This window comes from Crotalus tigris, unplaced genomic scaffold, assembly GCF_016545835.1.
Source record: "Crotalus tigris isolate CLP2741 ecotype Arizona unplaced genomic scaffold, ASM1654583v1 scf7180000019218.882973, whole genome shotgun sequence".
NCBI classification, from domain to species: Eukaryota; Metazoa; Chordata; class Lepidosauria; order Squamata; family Viperidae; genus Crotalus; species Crotalus tigris.
This window is the reverse complement of record NW_024097440.1, coordinates 446712-471222: the sequence shown is the minus strand read 5'-3', so window position 1 is coordinate 471222 and position 24511 is coordinate 446712. Positions and strand designations below refer to the sequence as shown.

The 24511-nt window shown below is 40.0% G+C and overlaps 2 protein-coding genes across 7 annotated transcripts in view; one reads left to right on the top strand and one right to left on the bottom strand.

Moving 5' to 3' along the window:
- The window catches only part of LOC120316055 (SH3 domain-containing protein C23A1.17-like), a 70567-nt gene that overhangs the window by 44538 nt on the left and 1518 nt on the right, over positions 1 to 24511 (bottom strand). The window contains exon 1 of one of the 6 annotated variants that reach the window (XM_039361213.1): positions 3642 to 4025. The exons of the other annotated variants lie outside the window; for them this stretch is intronic. The gene's annotated coding sequence lies outside the window, so the exon portion shown is untranslated. Of the gene's footprint in view, positions 1 to 3641; positions 4026 to 24511 lie in introns of those variants that run through there. 6 annotated transcript variants of the gene reach the window in all.
- LOC120316053 (dentin sialophosphoprotein) lies at positions 2903 to 21366 on the top strand. Its single transcript, XM_039361208.1, has 5 exons — positions 2903 to 3257; positions 9614 to 9703; positions 11405 to 11452; positions 14334 to 15257; positions 18594 to 21366. The coding sequence occupies exons 2-5, from the start codon at positions 9650 to 9652 to the stop codon at positions 20763 to 20765; spliced, it is 3198 nt and encodes a 1065-aa protein (XP_039217142.1). The 5' UTR covers positions 2903 to 3257; positions 9614 to 9649; the 3' UTR covers positions 20766 to 21366.

Sequence of the window (24511 nt, the reverse complement as noted above, 5' to 3'; positions counted from 1 at the left end):
GAGGAACTGAAGAAAATAGAAATCGACAGATTTCCTGTTTGTGTGTGCGTTCTACATAATTCAGTTCTCTGAGGCACAATACCAATGTTAAATCCAGCAAAAAGAAGTAATCCTGTATATTAATAAAGACATTAGGGAAGTTGAGACCTGCATTATATTTGAAAGTGGGAAAAACATGTTTTCTGTGGGCCAAGGAATCTTAAGGCAAATGGGAAACTGTATACCTCACGTCTTTTCAAAGAATGGCAATGTCATTGCTTAAATACTTCAGTGCTCTTTTCTGATTGAGGCATTGCCCAATAACCTTAAACCATGAGCCCTGAAATATGACCCTGACCTGGCTCTTTGCATCACTAAATCTGCTAGTTACTAAAATACAGATTCTATTAGAGGAAACTCCCCGCCAGTAATAATGGTTAAAGAAATAAATCATCGTTCACTGGATGTCTTCAAGCACAGCGGTGAACTATTATCTACTGGGAATGGTTTAATGAATTCCTGTTCTGAGCAATTCCTGTTAGACTGGATGACTTAAAGGGTTTCTTCCAGCTGTACGAGTCAATAAATCTGATACCCAAGACATTAGAGCAGCGGTTCTCAACCTGTGGGTCACGACCCTATTTGGGGTTGAATGACCATTTCACGGGGTCGCCAAACAACGCAGTCCGCCATTTTTTCCCCTTTTCCTTTTGAAAACCAATAGAATAGACCAGTGTTTCCCAAACTTGACAATTTTAAGGCATGTGGACTTCAACTCCCAGAATTCCACAGCCAGCATTGCTGGCTGTGGAATTCTGGGAGTTGAAGTCCTCATGCCTTAAAATTGTCAAGTTTGGGAAACACTGGAATAGACTGTCTTGAATACAGTCTAATTCTATTGGCTTTCAAAAGCCAATATGAATTGTCCAGGCTGTCTCTGCCCTGCTGAGCCCACCAAAAGTCCCATTCTGCAAACGGTGCTGCAAGTTGTCTGCAGCGAAGGCGAGCTGTCTGGAAGTTTCCACCCCTCCCTGCTGAGCAACTATTAAAAATATAAGAAAAAGAGGGCCAGGGGTGGGAGGTGGGAGGCCGGCTGGCGCAGGGAGAGCTGCTGGCGTGCATGGGGCCCGGCGGGTGCCTTACCTCCCTTGGGCTGGGCCAGCTGGTAGCCCAGCCGGTGGTCGGCCTGCTTCATCTCTGCCGCTTGCCAGCTACGCCTCGGCCGGCGCAGGGGGCGGCACCACGCATGCACAGCGCTCCCGGGTAGGGAAAGTCCTCGACTTATGACCGGTTGGGTAGTCCTCGACTTACGACCGGTTGGGTAGTCCTCGACTTACGACCGGTTGGGGGTCGCGGCATTAAAAAGTTTGAGAACCACTGCATTAGAGGTAAACATTTCCCCTGTCCAGTTGTGTCCAATCTAGGGGGCAGTACTCATCTCCCCATCATCTCCATTTCTTAGCTGAGGGAGTCAGTGTTGTCTGAAGATACAGCCAGCATGAGGATGAAGCATGCTGGCTACATGAAGATGTAGCCAGCATGAGTATAAGGCAAGGTACACGGAATGCTGTTATCTTCCCACTGAAGTGGTACCTATTTATCTCCTCACATTTGCATGTTTTTGAACTGCTAGGTTGGCAGGATCTGGGGCATATAACAGGAACTCACCCATAGTGCGGTGCTTGGGTCTCGAACCTGGGCTGTCAGCTTTCCAGCTAACAAGCTCAGCATCGTGCCCTCTACTCAAGGCATTATCCACTTCTTTTGGTTAAACCTGTATGATACTTTTTTCATTTATATAAGATCAATAAGATAGATCAATAAACTTTCTCATTGTCTGCTTGTCACCCAGATAATACATGTTACATTGCACTATACAAAGACCTTCTATACTAGTGGTGGCGAACCTATGCCAGAACCGGCACTCAGAGCCCTCTCTGTGGGCACATGCACCATCGCCCCAGTCCTGGGCCTTCAGCTGGGTTTTATAAAACCTTTTTGTTTTAGTCCTCTGCCGCCGTGTGCAAAAAAAAAAAAAGGTTCAGTCAATTTCAACTTCTCGCAGGGAAAAAAGATCTTGCAAAGTTGGAATTGATTGATTGACCTTTTTAGTCCCACCCAGTCTGCCGTTACCACCACAGGCACGCCCACCCAATGGGCCACGCCCACCCAACGGGCCACACTCACCCAGCACTCAATGATGCATAAATGGGTTTTGGGTTGCAGTTTGGGCACTCAGTCTCTAAAAGGTTCGCCATCACTGTTCTATACCCATATTCTCCAGTATGCACTGGTATGCATTCACCATCACAGAGGAATATGTCCACTGGAGACAAACCACTGGAAGAATGATGGTCTTTACACTCTAGATGTGAGTTATCCAGGACTTTTTCGCTAACCATGATGGAGAAAGGATAGCAGTTTGGTTACTTTTAAAAAATATACACTCCCATAGCTGCAAACATTCTCCAGATATAGTTTTCAGAGATGGATGGTGAAACAAGAATAACCCTTGGACAAGCTTTATCTAATTCTTGTAAGTTAGAACATTTCAACTGCAATCTTATTCAACCAAGAGTAAGTCTTGCTGAACTAATTAGGACTTGGGACTACATAGATATATATCGGATTAAATTTACGTGCAGAAGTTTCTGTCTCCCCATATTAATAGGTTTACTGGATAATCTATTAACTTCCATCCACTCCCACGCTTGTATCTGTTTTGCATAAGGAGAGTACTATGACTCTGAGAGTACTATGTGTATTATGACACATCAGCTGAGCAATTTTTATCATGCTGTTGGTTAATTAATTCCTCAATAATTAAACAAACCAGGGGATACACTAAGAAAGCCTATTCCCTGGAGAAAGTTGATTATAAATCTGAATTACCACAATGGAGGGAAAAAAATGTCCAGGTCACCGTGTCTAGCACAGCTCATTACTGCAGCCAACTGATTCTATATATTTAAGAGAGTGTAAACTCATTTCATGTGAGCTTTTTAATTAAGTGGATAGAAAGCGGTCTAGTCACACTGGAACCGGGTTGATTTTGGGGGCTAGGAAAGCCTGTTGTCCAGTTAAGGAAGCGTGGGCAGTTAATATGTACTTCACCACCAAAGTTGCATCGTACATTGCCCCAAGAGCAATGATTGGTTAGGATCTTACCCAGGCAAGCATTTAAATTTCAGAAGGTTCAAAGGTGACAGGGAAACCTTCCATCAGACCTGTCGCAGTGATTTCAGATCTCAAAAGTAGTGCCTTTCTTGGAAGTCAAGGTAAGGAATCATGGAGTTTGACCCTCACCTATTTCATTTGTCTTAGAACAACAGAAAGGATTCACAGTATCTTAGAGGTTCATAGATTTATTGGGACATTTGCTTTCATGGACCAGAGCCCAATTTTAAGTAAAAGATGCAGCATAATTTAGATAACTTGTTATATGAGATGAGATGCATGTCAAAAAGTTAAGGAGAAAATACTGAACAGTCATATTGAATATACAATGATGTTGTAGTTAAAAGGTTTGAATGACTCTGAAGAAAAGCTCTTGATTAAATTGTACAATGTGCAAATTTAAGGCTTTGTAAATACAGTCATAACTCAAACCAGCCTTGTCTGGAGAAGGATTGTGGAAAAAAAAGAGAGCAAGGAATACTCACTCTAGCTGACCTGTTTTCATTCTCTGTATATCCTGTGGCATCCAACTACTTCCAGTGAGAGAGGTGAAGAAGCTATGTATCAGATTAAATGGAGAATATCACTGCACACTTGATGGAAAGCAATAGGCTTTATAATAGCTTGTTAGTGTACTCTTGGGTAGATTATTTTATAGGTCAGTGTGCTAATTTAGCAAATTGGGAGAAGCAGATCATCAGATTATGTTTTCCTGTACTTTATTTGGGAAGGCAGAAACTGTTAATGTGCACAGAGCAGTTGCATCATATCCATGATATGAACTGAAGCAATGTGTATCTTCAATAAAACAAGTGTCAAATGTTTTATTTTGGAATTTCTGACAATGAGAATGAAGTTCTTCCATCAATCACATCCCAGGCAACTATAAAGAATGGAATCACATCAAAGATAGTGGTAGGGTGTTGATCTTTCTGCTTTCTTAGAGTGACTTACAGAGCTTCAACATGTATATTAATATTTAAAGTTTTTCAGTGAAAAGTGTTTTAGGAAACAGCAGCAGCAGCAACAATAGTAGCAATCTGTCTTCTATACCCAATATGTTTCTAAAGAAGTAATATATAAAATGCACCACATTAATATAATATGGTGTTAATTAATTAATTGTAATTCATGTTAAATCCTTAGTTCAGCTAGACTCGAGTATAAGCAACAGCTTAAACCACAGCAGTGGCTATGGTTAAAAAAAATATTTTTAGCAGTTGTTGACAGAAATCGAGGTTGACAGAACTAGCTGAGAAGGGGTTGCTGAGATTATGGAATGGGAAATGTTTGGGTCTCAATAAAACTGAGAAAGATCTATTTTAAATCAGTACTCCTGAAGAGTTTACATAGAGGGAATTTGTACACTGGATTTGTAATTTAGTCTCTTATGTTTACCTCTCTTTAATTATTTATCTTCTCTATCTTTTTTTTAAAAAAAATATTGTTAGCCTAAATATATAGAGAGAGAGACCAAAGAGAGACCAAACTCAATAAAAGTCAGTTCATTAAACCAGAATATTCTGAGATAAACTGTATCAGCATTTTAAAATGGGAGGAGGGGGAGGGAAGATGGTGGAAACCACAAGAAAAAAATGTGAATCCTACATGAGTGAAGTGGCCACAACCAGTTTGTATCATAGACTTGTATAGACTTTGTACGTCTCATTCACCAAACGTTGCTTGCCTCTGTAAATGTGTTTCCTACGTAGCCACAACCATACAACCCCCCCCCATCCACACAGGCAGTTATCAGCAAACCTATAGGCACCCCAACTTTGCAAAGTATAAAATCACTACCTTGACGTGGTTGTGGGGCTTGTGTACTCTGAGGAAGATGAGAGCTATGCCAGAGGTTCAACCATACTGGACAGGTCTCATCAGAGGAGTCAGACAAAGAGTGTCTCTCCCATAAAAAATATGGTGAGACGTAAATTTCAGAATGCCATACCGGCTCGGACGTCGCCCGGGTTAACAAGGTCCGCACTAGATATTGGAGTTCCTGGATATCTGGTGAAAAATGGGTTACAGGACTCAGGACTGTTGGCTGAGCAACCAGGGCCAGCAGCTGCAGAACTACTGGAAGAAAAGGTGTTTACCCGTCGCAGATACACAGTGATGGAAAACAAAGAAATAATGATCTGTTACTACAGATCAAGTCCAACAAGACGAGGATATCTAAAACGAATGCACGAATTCTGGAAAGAACAACATCCAGAATCAGAAATAACAGAACAGAGACTAGCAGATCAACGCCGATTTATAACACGAAATAAAGTATTTACAGAAACAGAATTGGACGAACTGCAAAGGTTTACCCAGGGCAAAGAAATCAAAGCCTTACAAGAAGTAATTCAGAATGTAGAGGCAAACCAGGGGGAGTTGGCAGTGAAAGAATCCAGTAGAGATATACAACTGTTCTCATTTGGAAACCAGGCACCTCTTCCTCAGGAAGAACAAAACCCTCTAACTAAAGAAATAAAAGAATTGAAACAAAGAATAATTGAGCATCTAGAACAGCACAAAAACAACAGAATAAGGCTGCCTGCATTGAAGCTTGTTCCAAAGAAACAGCTAGCACAAGCATTAAAAGATGCAAATACTGCAATAGCAAGTATAAGCACCAATTCACTGCAAGAAACAAACCAACTAATGTACAGCACAGCTGCAGTTATAACAGAATACCTGGGATGCAAAATCAACAAAAAAGAAAAACAAACAAACAGTGCACCAGAAAAATGGAAGGTTAGACTAGAAAATAAGATCAGCAAGTTAAGATCACATGCAAGCAAGCTAGAACAGATGAAAGAAAAGAAGCTGAAGAACAAGAAGACCAAAGAATACCTAATCAAGAAATACCACTTAGAAACAAGGAAGATCAAGGAAGCACTGGAAATAATAAAGCAACAAATAACAGCTATAGCCAGGAAAATCAGTAGATATGAAGCTCGAATTGCAAACTATAGGCAGAACCTCCAATTTCAATCCAATCAGAAACGTTTCTACCAATCCATCAATGGAGAAACTGCAAGGAATCAGTCAGTACCTGACAAGGAAGAAACAGTGCAATTCTGGAAGCAGATATGGGATAACCCAAAGAAATACAACAAGGATGCGGCTTGGTTAAAAGAGGTGGATGCAAATAAAACAGAAGTTGAAATGAAAGAACTAGTAATAACAACAAAAATGGTAGAAAAAAGAGCAAAGAAAATCAAAAATTGGTCAGCACCAGGTGAAGATGAACTGCATGGGTTTTGGTTGAAACATCTAACTGTTATACACCCACTCATTGCCAAGCAGTTCAACAATATACTACAAGGAGGAGAAATTGAAAAGTGGCTAACAACTGGGAAAACCTACCTAATAATGAAAAATCCAGCAAAAGGGGCAACACCAGGTAACTACAGGCCAATTACCTGCTTACCAACAACATTCAAATTACTAACTGGTGTGGTAGCTGATGCAGTACAACAGCATCTAGTTGAAAACAATCTCTTTCCACCTGAGCAGAAAGGAAACCGCCCCAATAGCAGAGGAACAAAAGATCAACTCCTAATAGACAAAATGATCTTGGAAAACTGCAAGAGAAGGAAGACCAACCTGAATGTGGCATGGATTGACTACAAAAAGGCATTTGACTCTCTGCCACATGATTGGATAATCAAGTGCCTAGAAATAACAGGAGTCAGTAGAAACATCAGAAAATTTGTGCAAAGATCGATGGCACAATGGAAGACACAGTTGCAGATCAATGGTGAAAAGCTGGGAGAGGTTAATATCAAGAGAGGAATATTTCAAGGAGATTCATTATCACCATTACTATTTGTTATTGCACTGTTTCCTCTGTCAACAATACTGAATAACTCAGGACATGGCTATCAAACATCAAAAACATCTGCCAGACTATCCCACCTCCTTTACATGGATGATCTGAAGCTGTATGGAAAAACATCATCTGAAATAGAATCGCTGCTCAACACTGTCCGTATATATAGCCAAGATATTGTAATGGAGTTTGGCTTGGACAAATGTGCCACACTTACTATCAAACAAGGAAAAATAATGAAAACTGAAGGAATCAAGATGCCCCACGAAAATAACATTAAGAGTCTGGATGAGGAAGAGTACTACAAATACTTGGGTATCCTTCAAGCTGACAACATCAAGCACACTGAAGTCAAGAAAAAGATTAGAGGTGAATACATCAAGAGAGTGAAGAAGATCTTAAAATCCAAACTCAATGGAGGAAATACCATAAAGGCAATCAACACCTGGGCAATCCCAGTCATTAGGTACACAGCTGGAATAGTGGACTGGACTCAAGCAGAACTAAAAGCAATGGATAGGCAGACCAGAAAAATAATGACAATGAATCACGCCCTTCATCCACGCAGTGACATTGATAGACTTTATCTACCAAGGCAAATAGGTGGGCGTGGAATGCTACAAGTACATCAGATGGTTGAAGAAGAAAAAATGGCTTTGGAAGAATATCTGAAGAACAATGATGAAGATGCACTGAAATTAGTATATCAGGAAGGCTTACTAACTACTGGAGAGACCAAACTGGCCTACAAGAAAGACCAAATGAAGAACAGAATAGAGGCATGGGAAGACAAAGCACTACATGGCCAATACATGAAAAAAATAGCTGGGAAAGCAGATAATAATAAAACCTGGCAATGGCTAAGAGCAGGAAAATTGAAGAAAGAGACCGAGGGACTAATTCTGGCTGCACAAGACCAAGCCTTAAGGACAAATGCATACAAAGTCAAAATTGAGAAGACAGCAACAGACAGTAAGTGCCGCCTATGCAAAGAAGCTGAAGAAACAGTGGACCACTTGGTAAGCTGTTGCAAGAAGATTGCACAAACTGATTACAAGCAGCGGCATGACAAAGTAGCAACAATGGTGCATTGGAAGATCTGCAAAAAATATCATTTGCCTGTAAGCAAAAACTGGTGGGATCATAAAATAGAGAAAGTCATAGAAAATGATAAAATTAAACTGCTCTGGGACTTCAGAATTCAAACAGACAAGCACCTGCAACATAACACCCCAGACTTAACAATTGTCGATAAGAAAGACAAAAAAGTCTGGATAGTGGACGTGGCAGTGCCTGGAGATAGCAGAATAGAAGAGAAAGAACTGGAGAAGATAACAAAATACAAAGACCTACAAATAGAAATAGAAAGACTGTGGCAAAAGCAAGCAAGGGTAGTACCAATAGTCATAGGCTCCTTGGGTGCAATCCCAAAACAACTGGAGCACCACTTGAACACCATTGGCATTGACAAATTCGCTATTAGTCAATTGCAAAAGGCGGCCTTACTAGGAACTGCTTCCATCCTGCGACGATACCTGTAATACCATCGAACATCCACATCTGCCTATCCCAGGTCCTGGGTAAGGACTCGATAGGTAGACAAAATGCCAAATCCAGTCTGAACATCTGGCTGACTGTGTGATGATCCATAATAATAATAATAATAATAAAGTTGGAAGGGACCTTGGAGGTCATCTAGTCCAACCCCCTGCTCAGGTAGGAAACCCTATACCATTTCAGACAAATGACGCTTCTTTATGCAGTACCATCTGGAAATATATTTTAGCTAGGCCAGAGTTTCAGAAATATTTTGTATCTATGGCTTATAGTGCTATGAAGAACATTCCTTTTGAAACATTTTCCCTGTCCATCCCCAATCATTAATAATAATAATAACAAAGTTGGAAGGGACCTTGGAGGTCATCTAGTCCAACCTCCTGCTCAGGGAGGAAACCCTATACCATTTCAGACAAATGGCTGTCCAGTCTCTTCTTAAAAACTTCCAGTGTTGGAGCGTTCACTGCTTCTGGAGGCAGGTTGTTCCACTGGTTAATTGTTCTAACTGTCTGGAAGTTTCTTCTTAGTTCTAGGTTGCTTCTCTTCTTGATTAGTTTCCATCCATTGCTTCTTGTCCTGCCTTCAGACACTTTGGAGAATAGCTTGACTCCCTCTTCTTTGTGGCAGCCCCTGAGATATTGGAACACTGCTATCATATGCCCCCTCGTCCTTCTCTTCATTAAACTAGACATACCCAATTCCAGCGCAACCGTTCCTTTGTTTGCTTAAAAAAAAATCTAAGGACTGGTGAGGAGAGACCCAACAAAGATCACTGAGTTCAGAGCATGTTCTATGGACAAATACTGCTGGTCAGCTGCCAGGGAAGGGAAGGGATGGAATGGAATATTATTTATTTTTATTTTTATTTATTTCATTTCTATCCTGCCTTTATCCAGAGAAGAACCATAAAGCATTCATGTAGTAATGTACATATCCCATTTCTTTAATGTTCCATTTTCCTTTGTCTCCTAAATAGTACAGTACAGTACATGTTGTGAAAACGGTATATATCACTGTTTACCTTCTACAATGTGTTTGGATTTCATGTTCATTGAATGATGTCTTTATTTGCAGCCTTTTTCCAAGGTCAGGCTGTGCCTATCACTGAGGATGAAGAAAACAATTGTGTTTCTTTGCATTGTTGTAACAGCCTGGGCATTCCCGGTAAGTCATTTTATTGCCTCATTGAATTAATGTCAGATCTGTTCATTAGGAATGGCATAATTTACAGAAGGAAATGAATATTCTTCCACAAGAAAGTAAAGATTATTAAAACACAAAAGAATAATAGAGTTGGAAGGGATTTTGGAGGTCTTCTAGTCCAATCCCATGATCAAGTAGGAGACCCTATACATTTCAGACAAATGGTTGTACAATCTATACTTAAAACCCCCCAGTGATGGAATAGCCAAATTTCTGAAGTCAAGCCATTCCATTGATTAATTGTTCTCACTGTCAGGAAAGTTCTCCTTAGTTCTAGGTTGCTTCTCTCCTTGATTAGTTTCCATCAGTGGTGGGATTCGGACAGTTCGCACCACTTCGGCAGAACTGGTAGCTAATTTTTTGTTGCCTAGGCCCAGAATGGATTTCTGGAAGTAGCATCCACACAGATAACCAGTTGTTCACATATTTGAACCCCACCACTGGTTTCCACCCATTGCTGCTTGTTTGCCTTCAGGTATTTTGGAGAATAGATTGAACCCTTCTTTATGGCAACCCCTTAGATATTGGAACATTGCTATCATGTCACCCCTAGTCCTTCGGTTCATTAAACTAGACATGCCCAGTTCCTGCATTCGTTCTTACATAGAACTGACTGTCAAGATATAGGTATTCCCATTTTGGTTTAATTCCACATCACTCACAGAATTCAGTAAAAAAAGAAGTCCATAGGATGTTTGCATATTTTAGTGCAATTCTTTGAAAAATCACTTTTAAAACTACAGTACTTTTCCTAGCGTGCTTCCATTTTTCAAGTGACTTTTCTGTGGATGTTTCACTTTTGTGTGTATTTATTCAATTTGCAAACAGCACAGTGAAATTCTGAAAACTGCAGATTTAGAACACCAGTTTGTTCATTTATTTATTTGCAATGAATGTTGATACTGCCCAATTCAAAGAAGTTGTGCTAATTTGTATTTTGCTCAAGATGCAAATTGGATATTTTTGTATAAAACCTGACAACCACCCCAATCCATTGCTGTGCCTAGAGGTAGGTAATATTCTTAGGAGGTTCCAGAATGTTGCTTGACAATTAATTCAGCAACTTGCCAAAGTTACACATGCACAACTCTGTACGTGTAAACTACAATGTGGCTCAGAATTTTCATTCTGCTCTTATGGATCACATCAATCTCTTGATGAAAATGCTCCATACTCAATTGTTACACAATTATTTTATCATTCCACATCTGGTCAAAGAGAACATAACTCCTGCTCAGGAGGAATTAATTATTTGGTAATTTATTATTCAGTAGTGTGCTATTTATTTACTTTACTATTCATTATTGGGGGAGTACTCCATTTTGAAAGTTAGTAATCTGTTAATCATTATTATATCAGAAAGAGGCAGAAATAAATATTCAAAGAACCGATGACAAAGTGCAAAAAGAATTCATTCAAGTGACAAATCAAATAACTTTTCTTGGAGCAAGTACAAATTAAATAGATTATTTTTATGATGTGATCACAACTGCTTTTGTTTAAGCCCCACCTCTACATTCTTTACCAGATTATTATGTCGTATTGCATAAACTCCTGCAATGTCATTTACAAACCAAGCAAAAATATTCTGGATATTCTGCATTGATTATTATTTTCAGTAAACTTTAATTGCTCTTTCAATTTTTTTTTCTGATTTACAAGCTCCTTCAATATGAACAAAGGAATGTTATGAGCATTGGGGATAATACGGTGAGTAAATTCCTATAAAATTTTAGCATGTGTATATGACTTAATTATACAACAAATTATACAAGAATACAATATTCAAACACATCTCACACAATGGCATATCAGTTTTCCTTTAAAATATATGTATAGTTTATTGGTTTAGGATATTATTTCTATACTGCTTTTCTTATTGTTAAGAACTCCAATATATTTGTTTTCATGCCTTTCTCCAGAATATAATTTATCAAGGAATTCAGCAGATTAAAAAGAAGAAAATTTAGCCATCCTACATTACACTGCAGATAAGGAAAAAAACAACTTAATAAATAAGACAGTTCTGTACAGTACTCCATTTATTAAACTGGGAGTTCTGTTCCAGAAATATCTTCTATAGTTCTCACAAATCTATTACAAAGGCTGAGATAACATTCTCTGAATTTGTAGCACCATAATGAAAGGATAGTCACTTTAACAGAAAAGCATTTTGAATTTTTTTCAGTCTCAGGTATCATCTAACTACTTCATCTTGAGAAAGAAATTATCTTGGTTCTATCCTGGATAATTTATGCAGTAATTCATTTGCCTAATTCAACAAAATTGCAAGGTGTTTATCCTGAGATGACTGGCATAGGAATAAGAACAAATACCAAACATTTCTTGAAGGCAAAATAGGAATTATTGTGATATGTAAGACAGAAGAGGGACAATAAATCCTGCTCCTAATATTCACCGTAGTATTTATGTCAAAAAAACCAAAAGTTTGCTACAGGATAAGGTCAGATTATTTGTTCAAAAGCCCTTGGGCTTTGAGTGGTATGCCAAGGGTGAAATGTCCAAATGGAAACAGGACAAGTCCAGAAAATGAGTGGGACAAGGACAAACATTGTATTTGATTATAGTTATTATTATAGTTATTTCCATTTGAATTTTAAATGGCTTTACGTTAATTAAATGCTTAAGGCACAAATATTCTCTCTCCCTGTATATTTAATAATTGTCATCAGAACTCATGCAGTTTGGTGGCAAAGGTAGACATGGCTAGATCTTCAGGGATCACCAATGGGTTCCAATCTTGAGGGGCTAGTACCAGTATACCATAATACTATTTTCTCCATTCACAGTAGAAATTGATTACTGTGTTGTGCCTTTTCAGAGCCAAAGGCTTCCTAGCTGGGATACATCTCTAGTTTAAGAGAAGCGAATTGGTGGGTGGGGAAAGGTCAACAAATAATGCAACTACTTTTCTGGCATTTTTCTTAGTGACAGAAATAGAAGGAACAGGTGATGCTATCTTTATACCAACTGTGTCATTTTGATCTTGCACGCCTTTGAATTCTGATATTCTGTCCAGGTTTAACTTGGTACTTCCTGACAAACTAATATTTAAGGAACAGTGGTTTTCCTGTCTGTGCCAAATTAAACTCCTGTTTTAGTTTCTAACACAGGTGTCAGTATTTTGGCTTAAACCTAACAACAGCACTCTGCTCATCTGCCATTGTCATCCTTCAGATCAAGCAAGAGAGCCCCATCAGTTGGAAGATGGGAAATCCTATTGTTTTGATCAACAGGGAGTGAACTTTACAAGAGTTTTAAAAAGCATTAAAAAGATATTATTAAAGATATTTTTCTTTAAAAGCAATGTACTGATTATATTGAAAAGTAAAGAATGTGGCAGAGAGAATCAGCATGATTAATAAACTGGGCTCTTAATTATAACAACTGTTGTTGTTGCTTATATTTGTTATTTCAGTCTCTGCTCCCCAATATTCTATATCTCAAACTTGTGTCCTGTTTATGGCTTTCTTTTTGTCATCTAGAGCAGTGTTTCTCAACCTTGACAATTTTAAGGCATGTGGACTTCAACTCCCAGAATTCCACAGCCAGCAATGCTGGCTGTGGAATTCTGGGAGTTGAAATCCACATGCCTTAAAATTGTCAAGGTTGAGAAACACTGATCTAGAGGGAATAAAAACCAGCCCAGGCTGCCTCTTATGACTTAAATAAACTTGTTTAGCTGAGATGGGGCCCTTGTTGCCACAGGTTTCAATTTCAGAATCTCCCTTTTCATGGAAACTGATAACCATTCTTCTTTGCAAATCATTTTTATTTAGGAAATCTGCCTTTTAAAATTCTTCTTTTTAAATCAAGTCAGTTATGTTCTCTTGTGTTTGGTTATTATTGAGGCATACAGATAATATTAAAAAGCAAGGTACTAATTTGTAAAAAATGATCAAAACAACTTCTATTTCCTTATTGTTTCCATGCACTACTGGTAATATGAAACCATGGCTCCGTGCTCTGAGTAAGATGGCTACTTTCTCACTGGAAAACTAAACATCCATGGGACAGCCAGATCTCAATGTCAACCCGTAAGTGGGGAATTGTCCACACCCAATTTAATAATGCCATCATGCATTTGTTAGAGTTTTGCTCAATCTGACCAAAACAAGCAAAGACAAAAGGCAATTAATTGTTCAGGTCAGTAAGTAGACATGACCTGATTACCTTAATGACATCATGTAAGGCTCTGGGTTTTTTGATGGTGTAGTTAATTTTCTACTTACCTCCTTATACCAGAATTGAGGTATGGCTTATAGGTTAGCAACCTGACAATAACAGCTAGTTAGTTTATGTTCCAGTTTTAATCTTTTTATATCATCTACAAATTTTGCAAAGGTGCTGGGAGGCTCATGTGTTGCTATGTTCCTACTCAGAGCAGAAACCTGATTAACTCAGCTTTGGGATGATTCTCCAAGACACTTCTTAGGTTTTTAATGCTCCTATGACAACCACCACTGATAGTAATGTAACACAAACTCCACCTTTAAGTTGACCTTTAAAAGGACACACTTTTCATTTCCCTTTTTTTTACTCTTCTTCTTAATATTACACTCCTTTATAGGATACATCAAATGCTGTTCATAACGACAACGGTGGAGAGGACTCAGTTGTTTTACTCAACAATTTAGGATATACTAGTGGAAATATTAATTGTGTACATGGAAGGAGTATTGGCCCTGGCCATGAAGAATGCGAAACAGAAGAATCTACTCCAAATGCAGATAGAGTTAATGGAACTGCTGATTTTGTTAATGTCAGTGAAAATGAAAATGGAAGACCTGAAGATAACCTGAGAATAAATGAAAACAGAGAACATATGCCTGCAGAGGAAAACGCTACTGAAAGACAAGAAGTTACTTTAGAAGGTGAATATTTCAGTGATTCCGGTTATGGAACTGGGGAAGAGAATATTGATTATAGAATACCAGGAGAACTTTCTGAGAGTGATCCAAACGATAAGCAGCATGGCATAGAAGATGAAATTTATGATCAAACTGGAGAAGAGTTCAGAGACAGTAGAGGACTCCAGGGCAATCACGTTCAAAGCTTTATTGAGTTGGATGGACATAGATATGCAATGTATGGCCCTGGAGATAACACAGCAAATATACTGATGGGAAGTGAGGTCCATGGGGAAAGTATACACTGGGCATACATTGATGAGGGTGGAAGTGGTAATGGTGGAGATCCCAATGAAGAAGGTTCTAGTGATGGTTGGGGAGATGGAACCCCAGAAAGTACAACAAACCTTGGAGAAAATGCGACGGAAACCCATAGTGATAGGAACAACATTCAGGCTTGTGTTAATGGTACAAAAATAACCAATCCAAACAATGAAGGAGAGGGTGATGCAGGCCCTGTGGATGATTCTCTCAATACTGAAGAAGGTTTTCAAGGTCGTGGTGATGTAAGCCCCGAAACTGAGCATGTGACCTGCCTTGAAAAGAAAAGAAATGATGGTCTGGACTCAAATGGCAATACTAAGGTGAGCTATTTATTTAATTATCCAAAAGATGTACTTACTGTTTGTGGCTAGAAAAGATCAAACCATAATTTTAAAGATGATAGTGGTGTTGGCAACATGGCATATACAATTTTGCTATTCTTTGCATTGCTTTCCTCAGACTGATTTTTCAGGCATGTAAACAGTCACTAGGGATTGGGGAAGAAATAAAGAAAAGGAAAGTTTCCCTGTATGTGCTATATTTTGTAGGTTAAATTAGCTTACAATCTCAATGCTTTGAAAGACATTTAACTGTTAAATTAGTTTCTCTCACCTCTGATGCTGGTCAGAAATACTGCATTCAAATTGGAAGTCCTTGATATTCATAATCTTTAGGATGTGATGGGCTGGGGATTCTGGGAAATTACCACTTTTTCTTTGCTCTGGCCTCAACCATTTCACAATACAGAATAACAGAGTTGAAAGGGATCTTAGAGGTCTTCTAGTCCAACCCTCTGCTCAAGCAGGAAATTCTATATCATTTCAGACAAATGGTTGTCCATTTCCTGCCTATTTCTTCCAACCTTGCCCGTTATTAATGAATCTCTCCATGTTTGTTGTATGCATAACTCCTAAACCTCAGCCTATAGTTGTAGGAAATGACATATCTGTCTTTGACATGAGATTAATCTACTTCTTCTCTTGCTGGAAGACTACTGTAAGCTGTCAAACCCTTTCTTGTTAAACATGGGGCTACTTTGACCACTGATTCATTCTCACACGACTTACAAGATGTAGCTAGTCTTTTAAACATTATGAAATAGGCTTCTATGTCCTATTCCTCTGACAACCTGGAATGTTTTATGTCTTTGGGATATCCATAAAAAAAAGTGGGATATACAATACAAGGGGAAACCACGCAAATGGAGATGGCTTAAATTCAAGCAGTTCAATATGTGTTCCAGAAACTTTAGAGCCGAATTCCTCTCTTCTGGTGGCTGTATCCCTTTAAACAGGTCCATCAGCCCCTTAAACCTTCCCTTCTTACCTCTATTGCACTCCTTTCTGCCCAGCCTATCTTTCCTTTCTTTCTCCCTCCAAAGCAGCTCTTTTTCCTCTTTAATTAACCACAGCCTTTCCTCTTGCTGCTACCTTATCAGTTCTATAACCATATTAGTCCCAGTATCTGAGTCTACCCCCATACCTATCTCTATCAAGGTAAGAACTTTTTTTCTGAAGGAGAATCTGACATTTCTGCTTTTTCCATGTCAATGTGTTTGGTGTAGGCTCTGGTAAGAGACCTGGTTTCTGCAGTCAGAATGCTGGTTAATTCCTGCAAAGTCTGTACTCTGCAAAGGGCCCTTCCTTCTTTGCAGCTCCCTTTTAAGCCAAGTTTGTTTTCTTTTCATAGTGTGTGTGTGTACTGAATTGCTTGAGTTTAAGCTGTCTCTACTTGTGTGGTTTCCCTCTTGTGTTGGATATCCTGCTATTTTTTTAATGGATACCCCACTTCTGCTATCACTTTGTCATGGGTTCTTTACAATATGCCCAGGTCAGTGGGCCCCAAAACCCAAGAGAAACAATACAACTACACAGGTCTCTAGACAACACCTGCACAAGCACTCAAAGGCTAGTACTTACTGCTCACTACTCCACTCTCCCCCAGTTCTACTACAGCTTCTAATACTTCTCCTTCACTACTACTGTGAGTCTTACTGCTGGAGAACAGCATCTCTCTTTATTTGTCTTAAGCTGTTTCAGGCTTTATTTCCATAAACAAACATAAACCAACTTTTCTCTCATTCCAACTCGAACATTATTACCCCAGTTGCCTATCTGTTTAGCTCAGTGTTTCTCAACCTTGACAATTTTATGGCATGTGGACTTCAACTCCCAGAATTCCACAGCCAGCATTGCTGGCTGTGGAATTCTGGGAGTTGAAGTCCACATGCCATAAAATTGTCAAGGTTGAGAAACACTGGTTTAGCTTTAATAGCCACTAGTTGGTGTACTGGCTAAGGAGAGGTTTTAAAGGGAGGGCAACAACAGCCTAGATGCTGGCCATTCTGCAGGGAGTCTGCCCTCTCGCAGTGATCAAGAAACCCAATTGAAGTCTATTCTCAGCCTCAGAATTAGGTGATTTTGGATTAAACACTCAGCCCAACTTATCTCACTGAGAAGGAAGCACTGGGTATACTGGAGAAAAGGCAAGAAATAATTAATGACTACAAAGGAGACTTGGTAATTAATTTGCATTTCAACTCAGTTACAGTCAGCACATTATCTAGGATTCTAAAAAGACGTTCTGGTTCTTTGACAGGAAGAAAAGATGTCTGCAAATTTCGGGAGTTTGATTTGATCCAGTTTTATAAACAGATCTTTGTGTTGAGGTTGCCTCAGATTAAACTGAAAGTCTTATAACACATTACAATGGTAGGCCAGGGTACTATGCCAAATATAATGAAGAAGCCTTGGGAAAGAGAAGATAAACAATATCTAAAGAAGAGAGGGTCAACCTATTCTCCAAAGCACCTGAAGGTAGGACAGGAAGTAATGGATGGAAACTAATCAAGGAGAGAACCAACTTAGAACTAAGGAGAAATTTCCTGACAATGAGAACAATTAACCAGTGAAACAGGTTGCCTTCAGAAGTTGTGGGTGCTCCAACACTGGAGGTTTTTAAGAAGAGATTGGACATCCATTTGTCTGAAATGGTATAGAGCAGTGGTCCCCATTCATTGTGGCTGGTGGCCCAGCTGATGGAGGAGAAAGGGGAACTGGGCCACATGAGCGGAAGGATGTCATGCGCATGTGCACACAGCCCTTATGAGTGGTGGGCTGGCAGGCATGCGTGCAGCTCAACTTGCACAAATGGGCTGGCATGCATGCGGGTGATTGCCCGCCGACCTGTCACTCATGTAAGTTGATCTGTATATGCATGCCTATGCTCTAGCCAGCCACTCATGCAGCCCAATTACAAATAGGCCAAGGACCAGTAGAGGGCCCAGCCCAGGGGTTGGGGACCCTTGGTATAGGGTCTCCCGTTGAGCAGAGGGTTGGACTAGTAGACCTCCAAGGTCGCTTCCAACTCTGTTATTCTGTTCTGTACCCCCCAGTCTTTGCTGTTCCTTTGTTTAAAATTACCATCACATTTATATTATTATCTCACAGTATTTTGACACATGTTGCTTTGTAAGATGTGGCTGTATTGATTTAGCCTACTAGAAATATATTTGGGCACAACAGACTGAAGCTCCATATCTACCTGCTTCAGTGATGATGATTGCATTGAAAACTTTGATTAATGTGGCTTTAAGGTTTTTAAGGCTGTCTCTTCATATGCTTAAGTTTATGCTTTCTTTTACTTTTTGCCATCAGGATACAGAGAATAACACTGCAGTTGTAAATAATAGCACTACAAGTGATGGTAACATGCATGATAAGGGTATGAATATACCCAGCGATGCAGCTCCCCATCATGATGCCACCTGGACTCTACAGAGAAATGATGGGGAAGGCAACAGTGGTCATGAGGACACCAGTGAAAGTGAGAGCAACAGTTTGTACAGCTTCAGTGATGAATCGATGCAAGGGGACGAACCCAACCAAAGCCAAGATTCTGAAGGCTCAGAAAACAGCAGTCAGCAAGATCTCCCCAGTCAGGCCAGTGATGGGGAAAACACATCTTTAGGAGAGGAAGAGGAGCAAAGCAGTAATGCTGGCAGTGAGCAGTCAGACAGCGAGAGTGAAGACAGTGAAAGCCAACAGGAAAGCAATGAAAGTAGCAGTCAGCCAGGCAGTGATGACAGTGAGAATGGTGGCCCATCTATCAGCAGCGAAAGTGAGAGTCAACCAGACAGCAGCCAGAGCCAGTCTGAGACCAGCAGTGAGAATGAGAGTGAATCCAAGAGCAGCAATGAAAGCGACAATAAATCTGAAAGCAGCAGTGACAGCAACAATGAATCCAAGAGCAGCAGTGAGAGTGAAAGTGAATCCAAGAGCAGCAGTGAGAGTGAATCCAAGAGCAGCAGTGAGAGTGAATCCAAGAACAGCAGTGAGAGCGACAGTGAATCCAAGAGCAGCAGTGAGAGTAAATCCAAGAGCAGCAGTGAGAGTGAATCCAAGAGCAGCAGTGAAAGTGAGAGTGAATCCAAGAGCAGCAGTGAGAGTGAATCCAAGAGCAGCAGTGAGAGTGACAGTGAATCCAAGAGCAGCAATGAGAGCAACAGTGAATCCAAGAGCAGCAGTGAAAGTGAAAGCAGCAGTGAAAGCGACAGTGAATCCAAGAGCAGCAGTGAGAGTGACAATGAGTCCAACAGGAGCAGTGAAAGCGACAGTGAATCCAAGAGCAGCAGTGAAAGCGAAAACAGCAGTGAAAGTGACAGTGAATCAGAGAGCAGCAGTGAGAGTAACAATGAGTCTGACAGCAGCAGTGAAAGTGACAGTGAATCTGACAGCAGCAGTGAAAGCGACAGTGAATCCGACAGTAGCAGTAAAAGCGACAGTGAATCTGACAGCAGCAGTGAGAGTGATAGCAGTAGCAGCAATGAGAGCAACAGTAAATCCAAAAGCAGCAGTGAGAGTGATAGCAGTAGCAGCAGTGAGAGCGACAGTAAATCCAAAAGCAGCAGTGAAAGTGATAGCAGTAGCAGCAGTGAGAGCGACAGTAAATCCAAAAGCAGCAGTGAAAGTGATAGCAGTAGCAGCAGTGAGAGCGACAGTAAATCCAAAAGCAGCAGTGAGAGTGATAGCAGTAGCAGCAGTGAGAGCGACAGTAAATCCAAAAGCAGCAGTGAGAGTGACAGTGATAGCAGTAGCAGCAGTGAGAGTGACAGTGATAGCAGTAGCAGCAGTGAGAGCGACAGTAAATCCAAAAGCAGCAGTGAAAGTGATAGCAGTAGCAGCAGTGAGAGCGACAGTAAATCCAAAAGCAGCAGTGAAAGTGATAGCAGTAGCAGCAGTGAGAGCGACAGTAAATCCAAAAGCAGCAGTGAGAGTGATAGCAGTAGCAGCAGTGAGAGCGACAGTAAATCCAAAAGCAGCAGTGAGAGTGACAGTGATAGCAGTAGCAGCAGTGAGAGTGACAGTGATAGCAGTAGCAGCAGTGAGAGCGACAGTAAATCCAAAAGCAGCAGTGAAAGTGATAGCAGTAGCAGCAGTGAGAGTGACAGTGATAGCAGTAGCAGTAGTGAGAGTGAAAGTAGCAACAGTGAGAGTAGCAGTAGTGAGAGTGAAAGTAGCAGCAGTGAGAGTGACAGCAAATCTGATAGCAGCAGCAGTGAGAGTGATGCTGAGAGTAGCAGTGAGAAGGAAGATAACAATCAAGAAGGCAGCAATGAAAATGACAGCCAATCCAACAGTGACAATGAAAGTGATTCAGCAAATCAGTCCAGCAGTGACAGTGCTGCAGATACAGCGGAGGATTCAAATGAAACTGAATCTGAAGCAAGTGAAGATAACAACCGCAGCAGTCATTCAGACAGTGCAGCCTCCAACAGTGAATCTCTAAGTCAAGGAAGTGAGAGCAGCGATTTAACTAGCGATTACTAACCAAAGAGAAGAATGAGCAGATGAAAATACATTCACAGCAATAGCAGTAGGGATGGCAGAGATGGCAGAGGGGGGAAAATACAAAGCCTATTTGTAGAAGTCAAGTCAATAGTCCTAAACGCAGTTATCTTGAAGCTTTTCTAAAGATCAGTCAGACTTCAGAATAAATGCAGTTAAGGCAAATTAGCGGGCCATTAAGAGAAAATCATGTCAGGTTTTGGTAGACATGAGCCAACAATGCTCAGAGCTTTTGTTTCTAAGTAGAGCCATTGTGCTTGCGATGAATATGTAGCTTCACCTGTGGAATTTTGATTGTTAGTAACTAGGAAATAAAATTAAAACTCAGGTTCAGTTCTTCTTATTACATATCTGCTCTTAAAAGGGTGGGCTTGATTTACATAAGCATACTTATTATTTGATTGCAACATGAAGTGATGACTTGCGAGCGTGAATGAGTCTTTACTGATCTATCTCCACATTGAACAACCCAGTGTGGATCTGATTTATTTGTTTGTTTAGTATTACAGTTCCAACATCACATGTTTAACTCTACATATTCCCCCTGTGTAAACTGTAAAATAAATTATTATTTTTCATGATGTCTCAGGAATATTTCTTAGGAATGGCTCACCCAATTTTTATTTTCTGATTCAAAATAGAAAAAGAAAGCTCTTAAGCTGCATACACATATCTTTGGGCAGACGCTATAATGTCTTTTCTGCATCCAGGATTTTTATCCTAAATAGAATTTGTCAGGGGAAGCACTGATACAAATATAACTTAGTTTCCACAAAGAGCTTTGATTACATAAAGGTCCTGCTTTAGCAATAGCAATAGCACTTATATACTGCTTCATAGTGCTTTTACAGCCCTCTCTAAGTGATTTACAGCAAGGCTTTTCAACTTTTTCACGTATTGTACCACTTTTAGGATATGGCAATATCTGAGTACCACCAGTCGCCTAGCAAGGTGTCAAAAACTTGATGACCAAAAAAAAAAAAAAAAGGAAAAAAGTGATGAAGTACAGGTAGTCCTCAACTTACAACAGTTCGCTTACTGACTGCTCAAAGTTACAATGGCGCTCTTCCTCCTATCCAAGGTTTTCATTGTTGTGAGCATTTCTGTTGAGGATTGGCAGCGGGGGTGGGGGGTGTTTGGTTTTTATTCCCTCTGTCTGCTGGGTGGTTACAGCAGGTTTTGGTCACCCTGGGACACTGTGACTCTGTGACCGTCATAAATACGAATCAGTTGCCAAGCATCTGAATGTAAATCACAAGATCCTGGAGATGCTGCAACATTCCAGCTGATCGACGCTTCTTCTGGGCTCAGCAGAAGTGCCAGGATCAGCGCTGAGCTCCAGCTGGAGCCTGGCATTGATCCTGGCGCTTCCACTGAGCTGGCGCTTCTACTTCCTGGCACTTCCACAGTCCCGAAGAAGCGCCGATCAGCTGGAAAGCGGCACTGATCCTGGCGCTTCCTCTGAGCCCTGACAGCCCTGCAGCTCCAGCTATCTCTCGCTCAGGCTTGTGTGGTGCTGTCACCGGTTCAGCTCATTCCCCTCCCCCGCTACCACTTTTCCAGGATGGTCGCGTGCCACCTGCCAGGTGCCAATGTACCACAGGTGGTACCCGTACTACTGGTTGAAAAGACCTGATTTACAGAGTCTGCATATTGTCCCCAACAATCTGGGTCCTCATTTTACCGACCTCAGAAGGATGGAAGACTAAGTCAATCTTCAGCCGATCAGGATCAAACTCCTGGCAGTGAGCAGTGAGTTAGCATGCAATACTGCATAATCTTTTATTTGTAAGTCTTCTTGAGTTCCTCTTTTTCTTAGGGTAAACTCTTATGAAAAGGAAAAGGAAAGAAAAAGCTGACAAATGCTTTTTGCCTGAAGATCCTCAGACGTATGCTATATAGTCCCTTTGTTTACAAGGAACATTTTCAGATTACAATTAAATTCAGACATTGTTTCATTTGAGCAGGGGAAGGGGGGCAGTTTGCTTACTTTGCTTTTCAATATAGTGTTATTGTATTTTGCATTAAACTTAAATATTTCATCTCTGAATTACACAATATTTACAAATTGGAAAAAAATATATAAAAAATATATAGAGAGAAATATCAACCCCAAATGAAAGTAATGTTAAAAGGGTTTTGTCTGGTGAAAAGTGCATGTTGGGCAATATTATGTACAAAAATACAAATATTTAAAATAATGCTTAATATAGGCATAGAATGAACCGCATTTTCAATGAAAAAATATAGTCTGGGAGAAATCAAACTATCAGTTTTTAGATAGAGAAAATTAGATTGGCAGATTTGATTATCTGTAATCAGTCTCAAAAACACCTAGTTTGGAACTGGATTTTCCAAAACTGACATCCTTCAGCAAAGACATTTTATTTCACTCAAGAATCCCTCCAATTATTATTTATTGCAAGAGTCCCCAACCCCTGGGCCACGAACCAATATGGGCAGCACAAGTGAATGAAGCTTCATTTGCTCATGCACAGATCTATGTAGCACGCAAAACTACGCCCACCCATGCCTAGTCCATTGAAATTTTTTTTCCCACCGAACCAGTCCCTGTTGCCGAAAAGGTTGGGGGCCACTGTTTTTTTGTATTTATTATTCCACGATTTGCCATTTCTTTTTAGAACTGTAGAGCTGATCTGAAATTGATAATATTACATATAAGAAACAGTTGCTGGGATTGGGTATATGTCTAGTTTAATGAAGAGAAGGACAAGGGGTGACATGATAGCTGTGTTCCAATATCTTAGGGGCTGCCACAAAGAAGAGGGAGTTGAGCTATTCTCCAAAGCACCTGAAGGCAGGACAAGAAGCCACGGGTGGAAACTAACCAAAGAGAGAAACAACCTAGAACTAAGGAGAAATTTCCTGACAGAACAATTAATCAGTGGAACAACCTGCCTCCAGAAGCTGTGAATGCTCCAACACTGGAAGGTTTTAAGAAGAGATTGGACCACAATTTGTCTGAAATAGTATAGGGTTTCCTGCCTGAGCAGAGGGTTGGACTAGATGACCTCCAAGGTACCTTCCAACTTTATTATTATTATTATTAATGATTGGGGATGGGCAGGGAAAATGTTTCAAAAGGAATGTTCTTCATAGCACTATAAGCCATAGATAAGAAAATATTTCTGAAACTCTGGCCTGGCTAAAATATATTTCCAGATGGTATTGCATAAAGAAGCGTCTGGAAAATTCATTATAACGAAAAAAAAGATTCAACAGTCTGTGTCTGAGCACCACATTAAGATACGAAAAATATATTTTGAGAGCATTTGTTCTTTTTATATTCTGAACCTCATAATTATCAGAACAGGATAAACATACAACTGCGGAAATGAGTCTGCTCTCCTTGGCATGCAAACCCATGCAATAAACCTCTTTTATTTATCAGAGTAGACCTACAATATGTAAACTGCAACTCTGAAGAAGATGATACTATGCATAAATCACATGGGTGCCAATTGCATGATGAAATGTGGTTTGAAATTGGCTCTAACCTGGCCTTCTAAACAAATAATTCACCCAATTGTGACTTATTCAACAAGCCATAATTTAAACATGGTTCAGCATCTGTAAACCCAGTCTTGTTCAATGAACCACAATAAATTGTGATCACATAGAAGATTAAGCCATAACTAAGATATGCTAGTTGGATTCATACAACCTGAAAGCTAACATCAAACAATCCATAATATGACATAGAACTA